Here is a 17471-nt window from a genome sequence, read left to right on the forward strand (position 1 = left end):
CATCACGGTGCCTGGCACATACCAGACTCTCTGTATGTGTTAGTTGACTGAATAAATGAGTGAATAGCCAGTATATTATGGTCTGCTGATTCTCTTTAAACATCACCAAGGGAGAAGATGGGTATAGTCAGGAGAAAATTACTCAGGAAACATTTTATTAGAAAGGTATTGAGAAGGAAACAGTTGAACGAAAGAAAAAGGCAGGCAATGTGCAAGTCCAGCTGGCTCCGTTCCTGAGATCCTTCTCATTCTGAATGATTTTCTTGGGGGCTGGCCTGGCTCTGGTCTTTTCTTCTCTCTTCATCAGATCTTCTAACACCTCTGCAAGGTGGACTACTTCCAAGGAAGCTTGGGAATTTTTCTTTGTAAAATTTGGGGATCTAGCTCTAACTATAATCTGAAGGGTCCACCTATGTTTTGGCAAACAGCATGCCAACATTTGGCACGGTGGTTTTGGAGCCTGGCTGGCTGGCCCAGGGCCCTCGGTATCATGGTGATCTGGGATTGTTGGGAAACCATCCTGAGATAGTTTGGCTGGTATACAACCAGTCATTCTACTGAATTGATGACCCTTGGAAATCTCTGAGCAATTGTAGGGAGCAGTATGTTCTATTTTTTTTTTTTTTTTTTTTTTTTGCGGTACGCGGGGCTCTCACTGTTGTGGCCTCTCCCGTTGCGGAGCACAGGCTCCGGACGCGCAGGCTCAGCGGCCATGGCTCACGAGCCCAGCCGCTCCGCAGCATGTGGGATCTTGCCGGACCGGGGCATGAACCTGTGTCCCCTGCATCGGCAGGCGGACTCTCAACCACTGCGCCACCAGGGAAGCCCAGTAGGTTCTATTTCGATCATTGAAAGCCAACCTGATTTCACACAACGTTGTAATCTTAGTGCTTTAGCAGGTAAAAGGGATGCTCAGCGTATCAAAATATAACACACAAAATATTTTTTCTCCTTCACATCTATGCCTTATCACATCCAAATTCTGTATTTTACCACCAGTCCATACTTGAAGAAGATCAACAAGGTCTGTTCCTGCCATTGTAAGGTCTCTGAGATGAGTGGAAATGTTGATGACACGCCAGAATCCGTTCCAAAGACAGCTCGTATAGAATACACCTCTTAAGTTCCAAGGTGATTCATCTGGGTTGCACTTTGTAGGGTTCAGAAGGTCAGAAGATAGGGCTGGGTAACAGCAACGTGTCATTGAAGATAAGTGAATGTTGACGACAGAGTGAATGGGGGGATGAGAAAGGAAGAGGAGAGTCAGTTGGCAAAATGCTCCGAGGCAGGCAGTACGTTGTTCCTTTCTGAGAAGTGCCTGCTATCTGGCTTCTTTTATACAACAGACTTACCATGCAGTGTCACTACGCCTTACAGAGTAATCTTTGCATGAATTCTGAGTAGGTGCCATAGTAAATTATGTATAACCAGATTTAAAAGAAATTCCTCATAATTGAAATATGGGATCATGTTAAACCGCTTATTACTCCAAAAAGGCTTATACAGTTAAACCACATTTCTCTCTCTTTTGAGATACTGTCCTATCCTCTCTCCTCTACAATTGTGGAGTGATTAATATAGTTAGAGAATGGGTAACTGTGAACGTTTAAGAGAAGTATTATAATATGAGTGTTGCGACATATTCGATGAAGGTCTCACGTTATATTCTTATTTTCTCTTCGAATTTTTGCATCTTGCATTTTGACACACAGTCCCCAATCCATTAAAATGTAAACTGTAATGACGTGTGTAATACATTTTTTTCTGCAAGTTTTGGCCTTAAAGATGAATTTATTTCTTGGGCACTTGCATGCTATGCTTTTGGGAGTGGAGATGCTGCAGTCTTTCTGGAAGGCAGTTTGGGAACGTGTAAAAAAAGCATTAAAATAAACTTGTACTTTGACACAACAGTCCTACTTCTAGGAATTTAATCCATGGAAATGATCAGAGATGAGTACAAAGATTAAACAAGGATGTTTGTTGCAGAATTCTTAATACAGGTGAAAAACTGTAAACAACTCTAGATGTCCAAAAATAGGGAAATCGATTACACCAATTATGATAACATCATAATTATTTATGATGCAGTGAGTTATTATGTACCTTTAAAAATCATGAGAAAATTTTGAATAATATATTGCTAAATGGAAAAATTATAATATAGAACGTGATATCACAATTTTGTTTAAATTTATGTGTATGTACCAAAAACAGATTGAAAATATAAATGTCAAATAGTAAGCCATGGCTATCTCTGAGTAAAGGACTTATCCATGAATGACTTTCTTCTTTGGTCTCTTTAATAGTTTAGAAACTTTCTATAATGAAATGGATCATTCCTTCATAAGAGGATAAATGCTAGGATAATGCTAGGGAAGACCCCCAAGAAGCCAGACAGCAAAGGGTTAAACAAGATTTCACACATAGTTGCTTTACTTTTGCCACACAGGGTAGAGTACATGAGTGCTGGCGGAAGGAACCAAAGATCAATGAATAGTATCAATTAGGCATTCTGGCATAGGACCCAGCCTAGGAACTCTCCAAAGACAAAGAGGAAGAACTAGTCTCAGGAAACCCCCAGTGAAATGAGTGAGCCGAACTGCACCTAAAAGAGACTTACAGAACCCAAACAAAAGGATAGAGACTGAGGAAGAAGTGACAAAGGAATAAGAAGAGATCTCTAAGGAAATATTTCCTGGGGCCTGCCAGGAGCCAGGATCCTGAGAGGCCATCCACCCCCAGAAGGCAGGTGTCACCAACCGTGAGACCTAGGGGGGGCAGGTGGACAGTGTATGTGGAGCCAGAAGAACTGGCCGGGAGAGTTTGGGGTGTTGGGGGTGGGTTTAATGGAGAGTTGCTGGAGCTTCTAGTCTTTCAGAGTAAGCTTGAACTTCTAAGTGGGATCTCCTAATTTTATAAATGCTGGCACATTAAAATTTTAAAAAATTTAATAGGCTTTATATTTTTAGGGCAGTTGTAAGTTTATAGAAAAGTTGAGCAGAAAGTAGAGTTCCCATATACCCTCTTACCCCTGCCCCCCAGTGTCCCCTATTATTAACATCTTGCCTTAGTGCAATACATTTATTACAATTGATGAGCCAGTATTGATACATTATTATTAACTAAAACCCACAGTTTACATTATGGTTCACTTTTGGTGTTATACATTCTATGGGTGTTGACAAATGTGTAATAATGTGTATCCACCATTACAGTATCGTACAGAATAGTTTCACTGCCCTAAAAATACTCTGTGCTCCACCTGTTCATTCCTCCCTCTCTCTCCCTGAACCCTGATCTTTTTACTGTCTCCACAGTTTTGCCTTTTCCAGAACGTCATGTAGTTGTAATCATATAGGATGTCGCCTTTTCAATTGGTTTTGTTCACTTAGCTGTATGCATTGAGGTCCCTACATGTCTTTTCATGGCTTGATAGATTATTTGTTTTTATTGATGAATACTATTCCATTTTATGTATGTACTACAGTTTGCTTACCCATATACCTATTGAAGGGCATCTTGGTTGCTTCTGGTACCTTTTTTTTTTAAGACAGCTTTATGGAGGTATAATTGACATATAATAACCTGCACATATTTCAAGTCGACAATTTGATGAGTTTTCACACACCTATATATCAGTGAAACCACTGCCAAAATCAAGATAATGAATGTGTCTATCACCCCCAAAGGTTTCCTTATGCCCCCTTTGTAATCCCTTCCTCATACCCCTACCTGCCACCCTGTCTCCAGGCAAACACTCATCTTTCTGTCATTTGAGATTAGTTTGCATCTTCTAAACTTTATATAAATGAAATCATGCAGTGTCTTTTTGTCTTGCTTCTTTCACTCAGCACAAGTGAGGGCAGGTATTTCCCCTGGATTCTGTAGAAGTCTAAATTTCAAGAAGCTGGCATGTCTCCTGAGGATGGTAACTAAGAAGATGCAGCCAGAGATTTGCCCTAGTGTCAAATGTCCCCTCCATGCAATATCTCCTTATACACTATATTAGTTATGAAAATAGCCCAAACTGTTCTTTCCTTCAGAGTCATGTTGCAAAACAGTCTCCACTCTCGTGAGTCCACACACGCAGCATTGTCACGATCTCATGCAGTGAGCCGTCCAAGCACAACGCCCTGCCCTCCCCCCATACTGCCACTCCCTGTGACTGATGTCTTTTGATAGGACTGACCTGGTTTTGATGGAGTGAAGCTTTCAGCCTTCCTTCGCTCTCTGTTTTAACAACTGCAAATTATGGAGAAGCGTTTTTGACATATAATTACATGGAGGATAAAAGTAGATTATAAAAATATGTATTCTATAATTCTAGTTCGATTAAAAAAAGACTATTGAAGGAATGACTCATTACATCCCTCTGGAATGATAAACAGCAAAAAAGTAATCAGAATTACTTCTGGATGGTGAGATTATGAGTGATTTAAATTTTCTTCTCCGTACTTTTCCATGATTTTCAAATTTTCTGAAATGAATGTGTGTATTGTTATCAGAAATAGTGTGAAAAAAATTTATATTAAACCCCAAATTTGGGCTTTTGATTTGCAAGAAATTACCAAGTTATTTGGAGTGAGCTCCCACGCCCAACTAACTTGAACCCTAATGTTAGGGGAACTACTGACTGAAACTGCCCACCTTGGCCAGGCACCACAGTAACCATTTGTATGAGTTATTTTATGACAGGAGATCCTGGTAAGGAACACAGAACTAACAAGCCACCACCAACCGGAAAAATTCGGGCAAGGTCAAAAGGAGACCCCAGTCTGTATGTCCTACCAACCTCTCAGAATCCTTCTCACTGGAATCCATCTTGTCTGAGTGATGCGTGTGACACCAGGAAGGACCCTGAGTCAGAATGATTGGCCAGAGACAATCCGGAAACTAACCCCATCACCATAAAACGTGAGACTTCGAGCCACGTGGCAGAGAAGTTCTCCTGGGTTCCCTTACCCTCCTACTCTCCACCCGGCTGCCCCTTCCCAATAAAGTCTCTTGCTTTGTCAGCACATGTGTCTCCTGGGACAATTCATTTCCAAGTGTTAGACAAGAGCGCACTCTTGGGCCCTGGAAGGGGTCCCTCTTCCTGCAACACTAAGGTGGCAATAGTCGCTGTTTATCATTCATTCACTTACTCCTCCAGCAAACATTTATTACTCAGCTATTACGTGTTAGGCTCTGTGTTAGATATTGGATACAAAGATGAGCACAATAGTAATCCCCTTCCATTGGAAAGATCCCTCTTCAGCTAATTAGTTATTCAGGTCAGCGTACTGATTTCAAGAGGTCGGTCAAGTTGGAGGTTGGGAGGCGGGCGGTGGTTAAGAATTCAACTAGGAAGTTGGTTTTGAAAGAGAAGGAGGAGTGTATCGCTTTTGGTACTCAAGACTGTGGAATCCATTCCAATGACAAATGTCATTCAGCATGATTGTATTAGCGCCTCCATCAGTGAGCTGGAAGGGTCATTAAATGCTTGAGTGTAGTAGCAACTGCGGTTCTACCAATGTGTTTTCTGACTCCATTATTCTAGAGATTTTTTTAAAGTTAACTTCTTACTTTGCAATAATTGTAGACTCACGTACAGTCGTAAGAAATAGTACAAAGAGATTCCATGTGCCCTTTACCCAATTTCCCTCAATGGTAACATCTTGCAAAACTATATTATAATATCACACATTCTCAGGATTTTAATACCTAGGAAAATGAAGAAGAGACCGGTCTGGCTCCTTACCAAACTTCATATATAGCTGGTACCTCTGCCATTCCTGGCAGGATTCTGCAACATTGGCTTTTTCTCTTACACTATAGTAAAGGCCTCCCTGAAGATAGATTTTTTTCTTTATATCTTAAAATATTCAAGTATTTCCTTAAAGGGTTACATTCAAGTATCTCCTTAAATTAGATTATTTTCTTGAATGAAGTTAGTATATAAATGTGAAGGAACAGCTTTTAGTCATAAGGTTATGGGGACCCTGTGAACAGAAAACTTAACCTATGAACAGTAAAGATGTTTGTAGCCATGGGCGGAAGACTGATGGAAAGATTGTTCCCAAAGGAGACTATTGAGCAGTGCACAGCCTCAAAGGGGCCTTCACAGGGGCACCTGGAAGTGAATGTAATCTCCAGCCACAGTGCCATATACAAGGAAGCTTCTATTGCTTCTACAAGAAGAGGAACAGCCGTGTTCAGAGATTCGAAAGACTTAAGTTCAAGGGAAAAATCTGAGAGGGGAAGAGATGGAAAGTTTTCCCAGGAGGAGCCCAACCCACCTCCCAACTCAGAAGGAAAAAAAGGAGCTCCCTGGACCTTTCCATAGAGATGGAGGGGCCGGTAAGTCAGGAGACCATCTGGATGTTCAGCTGACGAGTTTATCCTTTAAGGCACAGTGCTTCCCTGTTCTCATTCATGAATTTAATAAATATTACTGAGCACTTTTTATCTGTCCATCCCTAACTGTTGAGTTGGCAGAAAGATGAGAATTGAGTGACTTTTTTGGGTTTTTTTTGAGGGTATTGCATTTAAAAAATTTTTTTAATTTATTTTGGCCGCTCTGGGTCTTAGTTGTGGCATGCGGAATCTTCATTGAGGCATGAAGGATCTTTTAGTTGTGGCATGCGGGATCTTTTTACTTGTGGCATGTGGACTTTTAGTTGCGGCACGCATGTGGGATCTAGTTCCCTGACCAGGGATCAAACCCGGGCCTCCTGCATTGGGAGTGTAGAGTCTTACCCACTGGATCACCAGGAAAGTCCCAAGAGTGACTGTTAAATAAAAGATACTTGAGACAAAGATGAGAGGGAAAAAAGTGTCCGTATCAGGAAAGAGATATCTTATATTTTACTCATCCTGGTTGCCTAGCGTCAGGAAAGAGCAGTGTACTATGAGTCAGGAGGCTGAGGCTCTGTCACTAACTAGCTCTGTGATCTTGGGTAAGTTATTTTTGACTCTGTGTGGGCATTGGTTTTCTCAGATGATTGGTCCAAACAATTTTTAAACTTCTCATCAGCTGAATAATTTATGAGGTAGTATGGCTCAAAGAGATCATGTATAGGACTAACTGTAGAATAATAAGAGTGGTACTGCCCGACAAATGCTAACCTTTAAAGAAGTAGGCTGCCAACACCCAGTTCGGAATTTCCAATGGGATTAAGCAGAATTCTTCTCGTCACTAGAAAGCAGCTAAGCAGCTAAGGCTTAAAATGGTGTCTCCCCAACATCTCTTCAGTGTCTCTCTCCCACCCACGTGACCCACACCAACCCTCCTTCAAAAGCCAAAAGGTGAATGGTTGAGGGTGACCTGGTTGTGAAAAGATATTGAGTTTATGAGTTTTGATGTCCAGTTTCACCATTTACCATCTGCTATGAGTTGAACTGTGTTCCCTCTGTTTCCCCACCAAATTTATGTGTTGAAGTCCTAACCCCAGTACCTCAGAATGTGACCCTATTTGGAAATAAGATTGTTGCAGATCTAATCAGATGTAAGATGAGGTCATGCTGGATTAGGGGGGACCTCTGGACTTGTGTGGACTTAGGGTGGACTTGTGTCCTTATAAAATGGGAAATCTGGACACAGAGGCACACACACGGGGAGAACACCATGTGAAAACTGGAGTTAGGCTGCCACAAGCCAAGGAACTACCAGAAGCTGGGATACAGTCTGCAAAACATCCTTGCCTCTTGCTTTCAGAGGGAGCATGGCCCTGCCGACACCCTGATCTCGGACTTCAAGTCTCCAGAACTGTGAGATAATACATTTCTACCATTCAGTTTGTGGTACTTTGTGTTTAAAGTAACCAAACAAGGAGGCCATTGGTCTGAGGTGGCTCTAATGTTTTGGTCGTCAACGCAAGCAAATCAGAACCTAAGCCAGAGTGAATTCCTGTAAAAGCCTCAAGGCTAATAACAACCCAATCACAAACAGCCAACTAGGCTTTCCCCCAAAATGCAACCACTTAAGCTATAGCCAATCAAATAATTTCCTTGCTTTGCTGCTGCACCTTCTCTGTAAAAACCTTGCCCCTAGCTCTTGCTGGTGAAGCACTCCTAACAACTTCCGGTTTGGGGCTACCCAATTCAAATCACTGTTTGCTCAAATAAACCCTTAAAAAATTGAATATGCTTTAGCTTATCTTTTCACAGTTCCTTATGACAATGATAGCAAGCTAATATACTATCTGTGTGATCTTGGGCAACTCAGACAAATTCTGTGAGGTCCAATTTCTTCAGTGGAAATTGAAGACATAGAGGGAGGTTTATTTTTTTTATTTTTATTTATTTTATTTTATTTTTTTGCGGTACGTGGGCCTTTCACTGTTGTGGCCTCTCCCGTTGCGGAGCACAGGCTCCGGACGCGCAGGCTCAGCGGCCATGGCTCACGGGCCCAGCTGCTCCGCAGCATGTGGGATCTTCCCGGACTGGGGCACGAACCATGTCCCCTGCATCGGCAGGCGGACTCTCAACCACTGCGCCACCAGGGAAGCCCAGGTTTATTTTTTTTTAATGTAGGTAAGTTTTTTTTTTTTTTTAACAGAGAGAATTTAATATAGAGAACTGTTAACACGATAGAAACTTGTGAAATAGGTACTTGAAAGGGTAAAAGCACAACCCTAAGGTATCATGGAAGCAGTATCGGTAGCAAAAGGAATAAGTTAAGATTATTAAAATTAGGAGCCTAGAGGTGGGCTCTACGGAAATGAAACTCAAAGTTCTGCGGAGGAGGTGCCACTCAGCTGGTGCAAGTGTCTGGAGGGCACCTGAAGAGGCTGATCCTGTGACTGCTGGAAAACTGCCAAATGCATTCAGCTGCTGCTTCAGGAAGGCATTTTTAAGTGTATTTTACTCCTTAATGCTTCACCCTCCGTAGTTCCCAGTCCCCATGTGCACCATGACTTTGCTTCTTCACTTACAGCTTTGTGTTTCCTTGAGTCTTCAGGGAGGAAAAACATGTTTCCACCAAGAAGACTGCTCACCCCTCCATCATTTCTGAGTTCTGACTTGGGCTTCGAATAATCCTGCTAAGATGAAATCCATTTCTGTGGCATAAATGGACAGTTGGTGTTCATAAATTTCAATTGATTTTTATGACTATAAAATATTATGTCATTATAAGCACCTCTTATAATTGAAGTAAACCAAAATCTCCAATAAATTATCTTGTTTTGCACACTTTTCAGTCTGTTCTTCTTATATTAGAACACTTTAAAAAAGAAGAATTCTTAACAACAAAATTTAAATTTAGTAGGTTGCTGTGTGCCGTGATTTGTAAGAACGTATTTCTTTTTTGTAGCTTATAAAATGAACTGGAAGTTTAGAGTTATTCTTTTGGGCTATGTATGTGTGTTCGTGTGTGTGTGTGTGTGTGTGTGTGTGTGTGTGCACTTGGCCTGTTAAAAGTAACTAAACTAATTTAGATGAGATTAAATAAGAAGAAATCTTTTCCAAAGACAGCGTCAGGCACCATGGTTAGATGCTTTTGGACAGCAGTGATAAAATAATGAGCTTGGTATAAAGTATCAGATTCAGGTCAAGTATTTTTTGAAGATTTATTTTATTTTATTTTTAATGATAGAATTCATCTTTGTCAGCTCTTGAAATTAATGAGTTGCCTCAAATCTGGTTTACCCGGTCTCTGTGGCTTATTTAAGATTTGTCCACACATATATTTGTTATAATTAATGATGGAGATTCCTAAGTTCTAAGGCTAAGAGAATAGCATACCTGTAAACATAGCACATCATCATTTAATTAATTCAGCAGAATCTAGGAAAGAACAGTTCCCTTCATTTCTGGGTAGTAATATTGCATAATAGATAAGAATATTTTCCATGTGCTGAAGTTAGAAGTATTGATTTAGTTTCCAGAGGAAACATATTATGAAAAGGACTTCTAATTAGATTCTTGGATTAGATGTTTGTATGTGTGTAAGTGTGAATGTGATTTATAGATGAGGAAACTGAGGCTGAGAGAGGATAACTACTTTGTGCAAGGCCATTGAATTCATAAGTAGCAGGACCAAGACGGAGAAAACAAATCTGTGATGTGCCAAAGCCATATTGTTTCTACTACTTACAGGAGGTTCCTTTATATAGTGTCATCCTCACAAGTACCCATCATTCTAAATTTTTTAACTTAAATTTTAAAATTTATGATTAAAAAGTAAGTACTACATGTGAGTGGTTCAATATTCAAAATGTACAAAAATATAGAATGAAAACGAATCTCCTTTTCTCTCTGGTTCCCCAGCTCTTTAGGCCCCCTTCCCAGAGAAAGCCACTCCACCAGTTTCTTGTGTATATTCTACATATTTACACACACACACATACACATACACTCCCTCACTGTGTTAGCATAGTGAATTCACAGTTATGTATCTTATGATTTTCTCTTGACATTATATTTTGGTGATCCTTGCAGATCCCAAACTGTCTTAATTGTACATTTATAGACTATGGTGGATCTGTTAGTACTAAAATTGTGTAAAAAATTTACATTTTCAGGCCATACAACCTGTTACAAATGTATAGGTGGTATTTGCTGGGTTTGATCAGAAGTGGGCAGAAAGGGGAGTGAATCTCTCCCTTCCACAGATCTGTATTTTGAAGGGGGAGTAGCTGTATTACTTACCCAAGTCAGTCATTAAATTATAGAGGTGCACATAAAAAAATCCATATTGAATACCCATTACCAGGATGAAGGATAAAAGCCAAAATGATAAAATAAAGATTAGAAGGCACAAGTGTGCATAACAAGGAACTGAGACGGATATAAAGATGAGTGATGCAAAATCTGAAATTAAAAAACCTGTTTGATGTATAAACACAGCCTTAAGAATAGACTATCAAAAAATACATGCAAGAAGGAAAAAATGCATCCAACTGAAATAACCAGAAACCACACAGCCCGTTCCTAACCCTTGATTCCTCTGAAGAACAATTCACACCATGAAGAAAAGAAAAGCTTTTAGATGTAGAAAGCAAAACCCTTATCAGGACAGATGCCCAGCATTTACGAAACAATTTGGACACAGGGGAAAAAAATAATCTCTTTTCCCCATGATGTGGCTGCAGAAAATAGATCAAAAAGCATCAGACAGAGGAGTCCAGCAGGGCTAAAACAAGGAGGATTTTCACATTCAGGGGCGTGGAAAAGGAGCAGGCAACTCGCTGACAAGCAGAAGAAAGAGGCAGGTGATTGATTTCTCTGTATTAATCTTAGCTATGGCTCTAAAATGTTTACCACCCCATTTGATTGCTTACCAGGCTCTGAGCCGTCTCTTCCTCCTTTGAATGTAGCGAAGGCATGGTTTGCATCCTACCTCCAAGGTTTTGCATGCCCACCCTGCATTGTCCACACATTCTCTAAAGAATCGCGCATTGAGTCCTTTTTATGTGCAAGATGGTACTAGATGCTGAGATGCAAAATCAAAGTGTGCAGAACATCAATTTTCATTCAGATTCTTGCCTCAACTGTAAAAGAAAAGGGTAAAATATATTGCTTTCTGATAAGGCACTTTTCTACTCAGATTATTTCCCTCCGTGATATACAGCTGCCTCTCTTTGTTGGCTTTCAGAACATTCCATAGAATAGTCTTTGATTTTATGGCTTCCGGTGACAACAAACGGTCTCAATGCGCCGAGGAGGTATTTCCTCCTGGATTCTGCTCTTCGGTTTCTAGCAAAGACTTTCCTTTTTGTAAATAAGGCAATGTTTAATTACAGCCATACTCATGATCTGAGATCTTCTAGGCTTATGTCCTTAGATGTCTGATTACTTACACCAGCTTCTCAGGAATTCTTTTTGCATTCTTCTCTAAGCCTCGGCTTGCTTACAAACAACTTGGCTGGGAGTTTATTACTGTTGGACTTACACAGAAATGTATGTGTGCATCTATACATCTCTCCGCCTCCTTTTTCAAGGGACTTGAGATAGACTGGAGAAATACATAAATTTACAAAAGGACAAAATAAGAATTTCCATATCTAGGAACATATGGGAAAGCAAATATCAAACAAAACACTGTGTGAGTCAGTTGCTAGACATGGGGCTATGAATTTGGTTCTAAGCGTCATAAATGGTCAAGGCAAAGAAAGAGACGCTATCTTAAGATTCATAGTTCAGGACATAAAAGTTCAGGACAAGCTAGTTGCTACGGGGAAGCACCGTTTTTCTGGAAATTGAACCCTGAGAGAAATCTCTCCCATGGATCCTCATAAAAATGACATTGTGACGTATATGAGATGATAGAAAAACGCCTTACAAGTTTCACACGGTATTTTGCGATGACATGCCTTAATGTAGGCTTATGGCTTGATACTAAAAGATAACTCAGTTAATGTAATGGGAGGAGGGACCCCAAATTATTACTTTAGCTAGGCTCCTGTATCAAGATGAGGATTTCTTAACTCTATTCTGACCTGCTTAGGGCTTCCATCTAGGGTAGCAATATTAAAGCACAGAGAGGAGGAGGTCACGTCCTATGGCAGAGATTAGAATGATGTGGCCTCAAACCAAGGAAGCTGAGGAAGGGCAGCAGCCACTGGAAACTGGAAGAGGCAAAAAGCATTCTCCCCTAGAGCCTTCAGAGGGCGCGCAGTCCTACCGACACGCTGAGTTTGGACTTCTGGTCTTCAAAACTGTGCGAGAATACGTTTCTGCTACTTCAAGCCACTCTGTTAGTAGAAATTTATTAAGGCAGCCCGAGGAAATGAACACACATGGAATATTTCAGTTGACTTGATTCCAACATTTCCTTTGGAGCCTTGCTTTATTCTGACCCAGTGACTCTCACCTCAGACTGCACATTAGAATGGCTTAGAGAACTTAGAAAAAATGCTGACGTCTGGGCCACACACTCAGAGATTTCACTTCAATGGGCTTGGGCTACAAACTGGCAACGGTGTACAGTCAGAGTTGAGAACATACATTTCTGTGTAAGTCCAACATTTAATTAGTCACAGCAACTTAATATCATAGGGGTGACACAGAAGTACATGGGGTGGGAACAGCTATATAAAAATTTTTTTAACTTAGGCATTTGCTTTGGGACATAACATTCTGTATCTTCATGCCCAAACAGAAAGCATTCTTAGACACTGTCTGAAGCAGTTTTGCATCAGCTGTCTGCACAGACCCTTATGGCACTAAGAGAGTCCTGTTTCTACCATGAGGAGGGAGTATGGATGCTCTCACAGGTGGCCACCGCTGCCCATCTGGACGCTCCCCTCACTGCCTCTGGAAGCACTGCGGAGGCGTTGCCTTCTAGACTGAAGCTGGACAATGCTTAACTTTAACATAAATCAAAGGACATCATTTGTAAGCCCTTGCTCCAAATTGTCCCACTGCCTCTTGACAATTAGACAATGACAATTTTGAATATCTGGTGGCATGGTACTTTGTGTAATTAAAAAAAAATCTGCTGCAGAGACATGCTGAATAGGACAATAGTACCTTATTATTTGGAGGGAAGAGGGTCCTTCATTGTGAATTGTGGAACAAAGCAATTCCTTGTTCGTCAGCCCTCAATAAATGTTTCTTTATTTGTGAAGTTGTGTGATGGCCTGTAGTGGTCTTTCGTGCACATCAGGGAGCAGTCAGGAGTGAGCTGCAGTTAGCAGTGGGGTTGGTCTATGAAGGGCCTTTGACGCCGAGCTCACTGCATCTATTGACTCCCCAGGAAGTCTGAGGTCACAAGCTTGGCTGGAGCACATGAGCCCAGATAATGAAGATGGTTTGGCCTTCTTGAAACAAAGCCAGAAACTTTATCTACTTCATTGTGCACTTTGGGTCATGTGCTAACGATGAGGATTTGTCTAATACTAATCCCCCTAATGAAGGCTTCTCCCAGCCCTTACACAAACCCCACAAGGCCCCGTGATTTGGCAAGCCAGGCAGAATAAAGGCGAAACGGCGTTTGGCTTTTGAACTGAGTTCAAGGCAATTAAAGCCACAGACTAAGGAGGAAAGGAGGGGGTTTAGAAATACCAGTATAATAAGTAGTAAGACTGGAGCGCTCCGTCAATTAACTCAAAGAGACAAAGCCTGATTTCACGGGGGAAGGCGGTGAGAAGCGCTACCCTCATTAAATCTGGCCATTAGAGGTGCTTCTAATGGAATTAACTTTGTTTTAGTGCTGAGTCCTATAAAGTAGTCTGTGCATGTGCACGTACACACGTGCACACAGGCAGGTTCTGTAATTTTTGTGGGTCTTTTTTTCAAGAGGAGAGGAATAGAACGCGAAACAAAAATACACCCCCCAAACCGCAAATCCCCAAAGAACAAAAATCAAAAACGGGGCGGATGCTCCAGTGCTCAAGAGTGGAAGACAAGAGGAAAGCAGGACAGAGGCGAGTAGTGGAAGGTGCGAGAGAGTCCTCCCGGTTATAAAGCCATGAGCCCCCTTCGATGGGGGCTTCTGCTCGGCTGCCTGGGCTGTGCGCTCCCGCCGCGGGTGCGGGCGCAGTTTCCCCGGGTCTGCATGACGGTGGGCAGCCTGCAGGCCAAGGAGTGCTGCCCGCCGCTGGGCGCCGACACGGCCGACGTCTGCGGCTCTCGGGAGGGCCGGGGCCAGTGCGCGGAGGTGCAGATCGACACCAGGCCCTGGAGCGGTCCTTACGTCCTGCGCAACCAGGACGACCGAGAGCGGTGGCCACGGAAGTTCTTCGACCGGACCTGCAGGTGCACAGGTGAGGAAGGCGGGCAGACGTGCTCATGAGCCCAGCTGGGTGGGGCAGGCCCGCTGGGAAAAGAGCCCCTTCCAAGGAAGAGATGGGACTCTTGAGATACTTAGACTAGGCTTTGAAAAGCAAACCAAGTTGGTCCATCGTAGGCAGGGAATTGAGTAAGGCTGATGTCTCGGTATACTCTTCACACCCTTTGTATATCTAGCTATGAACACTAAATAAATATTCCGTGGGCCAAGCTTGGTTATATGAACGCGTGCCGACACACCACGGGCTTGTCTGTTGGAGGGGGTAGCTAAAGGGCTCAAGAGTCAGCTTTGAAACTCAGAGCAAAAGTCCTTTCAAGATGGATTCAGTGCCCTCTCCTTCTGAAATGGGTTTGCACTTGTTGAAGAGGGTGGTGGGTGAGGCTTGGCATCTGGAAGACAGACGTCGAGGGTAGGTGTTCTGTAGTCCGAGTCTCAGCGTTCCTAATGATTTGAACAGGTCTCAAGCAGGATACGTCTTGCTCGTGAAGGTTATGATTGGGTTGTAATTTTGCCAGCATCGGAGAGATGTGGCATGACAGAGCTTTCTCCGCGAGCTGAAGAAGAGAGGCTGGTTAGGAGATAAAAATGGCTTTTTTCCCTCTTACCTGGGTTTGATGTGAGCGTTTCAAAATTTGCTCAGTGTCTCTCTTTTAGACCTTGGTCTCTCTTATTACCTGTTTCTTTGAAATCTCTGTGCACTTCTTAATCCTCCGTCTCTTCTGAGCCATCTCAAATCCTCTTTAGTGGGCCTCCCCTCCAGTGTTCAGCAAACATGCACAGCAGTGATAAACACTCAAAGGCTGGCAGGGCATGTGGAATACAAAACACATAAGCCATAACTTTAGCAAAGCCCTTGGAAACTGTTCTACAGTGTCTAGCCACACAAGAGTTTTTTCCTTTTGAAATTATGTTTTTATTGATGTTCTTATATGATGCTGGCACATAGGAAAATACAGATAATTGAGCTACCTAAGGACATAAAAAGGTAAACTAAGGGAATGTACAAAGGGCTGTGATGTTGATGTAGGAATGATATCAGATGTTTTTAACTTAAACAAATTCTGAAACTATTTTTTATACAGTGGATAAACAGGATCCTATTGTATAGCACAGGGAACTATATTCAATATTCTGTAGTAAACCATAATGGAAAAGAAAAAAATTCTGGCTTTATAATCATTTTGTAGTCATATTGTTAATTCTGTGATTCAAAGGAACTATTTTGTCTTGGGGTATTATTGTGACAAAAAGTTTTTAATAGCATGTTGAATATATGCTGTTCATTTTTTCTAAGCTAGTTGAGCATTTGCTTCTGTAGACATTATCTTGTAGATTCTCATGGTTTTTCAGTCTAATGAGAGGCAGCAGGTTTCATATTACTTGTGGTATTGGAAACCACACTACACAGTGACTTCTTTGTCTATGACTCAAAAATTCATCTAGAAAACTTATTTCCAGGTCAATTAATGATAGAGTACCACAAGTTACAAAGGTTGGGAATCTCCATTTTATAGAATCCTGGGGGCAGAAGACATTAGGAACTCAGATATAACTGTTAACTCTCCTTATCACCATCTACTCTATGTTTCTGACCTGAATAGCAAGTTTTTTAAAAAGTGGAGATGGAAGGAATCAAGGATGGCAGAATAGAAGAGATAATTGCAGTCTCCCTGTCCTGAGGGAATGGTTATAAATATTCCTCTAGAAGTGGCAGTAAATTAGGGTCACAGCGACCTAAGTTGTCTCCCTCCTCCAGGATTTGATCTGTCTAGACTCATGCAGGACCATAGCTCTTTCCATCCCAACTTTGGATGGCTCTACTCATGTTGGCTAGACGGTCTTTGTCTTCGAGCCTCAGCGTACCAGGCTAGGTCCTTAGTGACTGAGCTGAACAGCTATTTGGTATACATAATCACCGTGATGTGTCATATGCCTCAAAGCAAGACGCATGTCTTTCAGTTTATTCTCCCTAAAGAGTGAGTTGCTTGCTTTCTGAGAGTAATTTCTTCATGATTTAGAAGGCAGTCTTCAGAAGTTAAACCTGATCTCTGGTAGCCTCAAAATTCTTTTGCAAATAGAATCACTGGGATTCTTCTGGTGTCACCCAAAATTTATTAATGAAGAAATGTATATTAGTAACCAGACTGTTGATGACCTTGAGCTTTGTTAATACAGTGGAAAGATAAACACACCATTCCTCTCTTGATGGACATTTAGGTTGTTTCCATATCTTGGCCATTTGGAATAATGCAGTAATGAACCTGCAGATGCCAATATCTTTTTGAGATCCTGATTGAAATTATTGTGGTTAAATACTCAGATATGGGATTGCTGGATTATATGATAGTTTTATTTTTAATTTTTTGAAGAACCTCCATACTGTTTTCCATAGCAGCTGCACTAATAGTGTGCGAGGGTTCCAATTTCTCTGCATCCTCGCCAAGTGGCATGTATTTGCAACTTAATACCGTTCAGCCCTACAAAAGAAGGAAATCTTGCAGTATGCAACAACATGAATGAAACCGGAGGACATTATACTCAGGAAATAAGTCAGTCACAGAAAGATAACTACTGAAAAATCCCACTTATATGGGGCATCTAAAATAGTCAAATTCATAGAATCAAAGAACGGAATGGTGGTTACCAGGAGCTGGGAGGAAGAGGAAGTAGAGGGTTACTAATCAATAGGCATAAAGTTTCAGTTCAGCAACATGAATAAGTCCTAGAGTTCTGTACAACGGAACTGTACAACATT

The 17471-nt window shown here is 41.5% G+C and overlaps 1 protein-coding gene across 3 annotated transcripts in view; it reads left to right on the forward strand.

Moving 5' to 3' along the window:
• Nucleotides 1-14317: 14317 nt before the first annotated feature.
• Nucleotides 14318-17471, forward strand: part of DCT (dopachrome tautomerase) — a 32643-nt gene continuing 29489 nt past the window's right edge. For 2 of the 3 annotated variants that reach the window (XM_029210267.1, XM_029210268.1), the window contains exon 1: nt 14396-14690. In XM_029210267.1, the coding sequence (XP_029066100.1) occupies nt 14396-14690 (295 nt within the window). Of the gene's footprint in view, nt 14691-17471 lie in introns of all 3 variants that reach the window. The other variant, XM_029210269.1, reaches the window with a different exon arrangement.

Source organism: Monodon monoceros, unplaced genomic scaffold (assembly GCF_005190385.1).
Source record: "Monodon monoceros isolate NGI ecotype Baffin Bay Population unplaced genomic scaffold, NGI_Narwhal_1 Super_Scaffold_8, whole genome shotgun sequence".
Taxonomy (NCBI): domain Eukaryota; kingdom Metazoa; phylum Chordata; class Mammalia; order Artiodactyla; family Monodontidae; genus Monodon; species Monodon monoceros.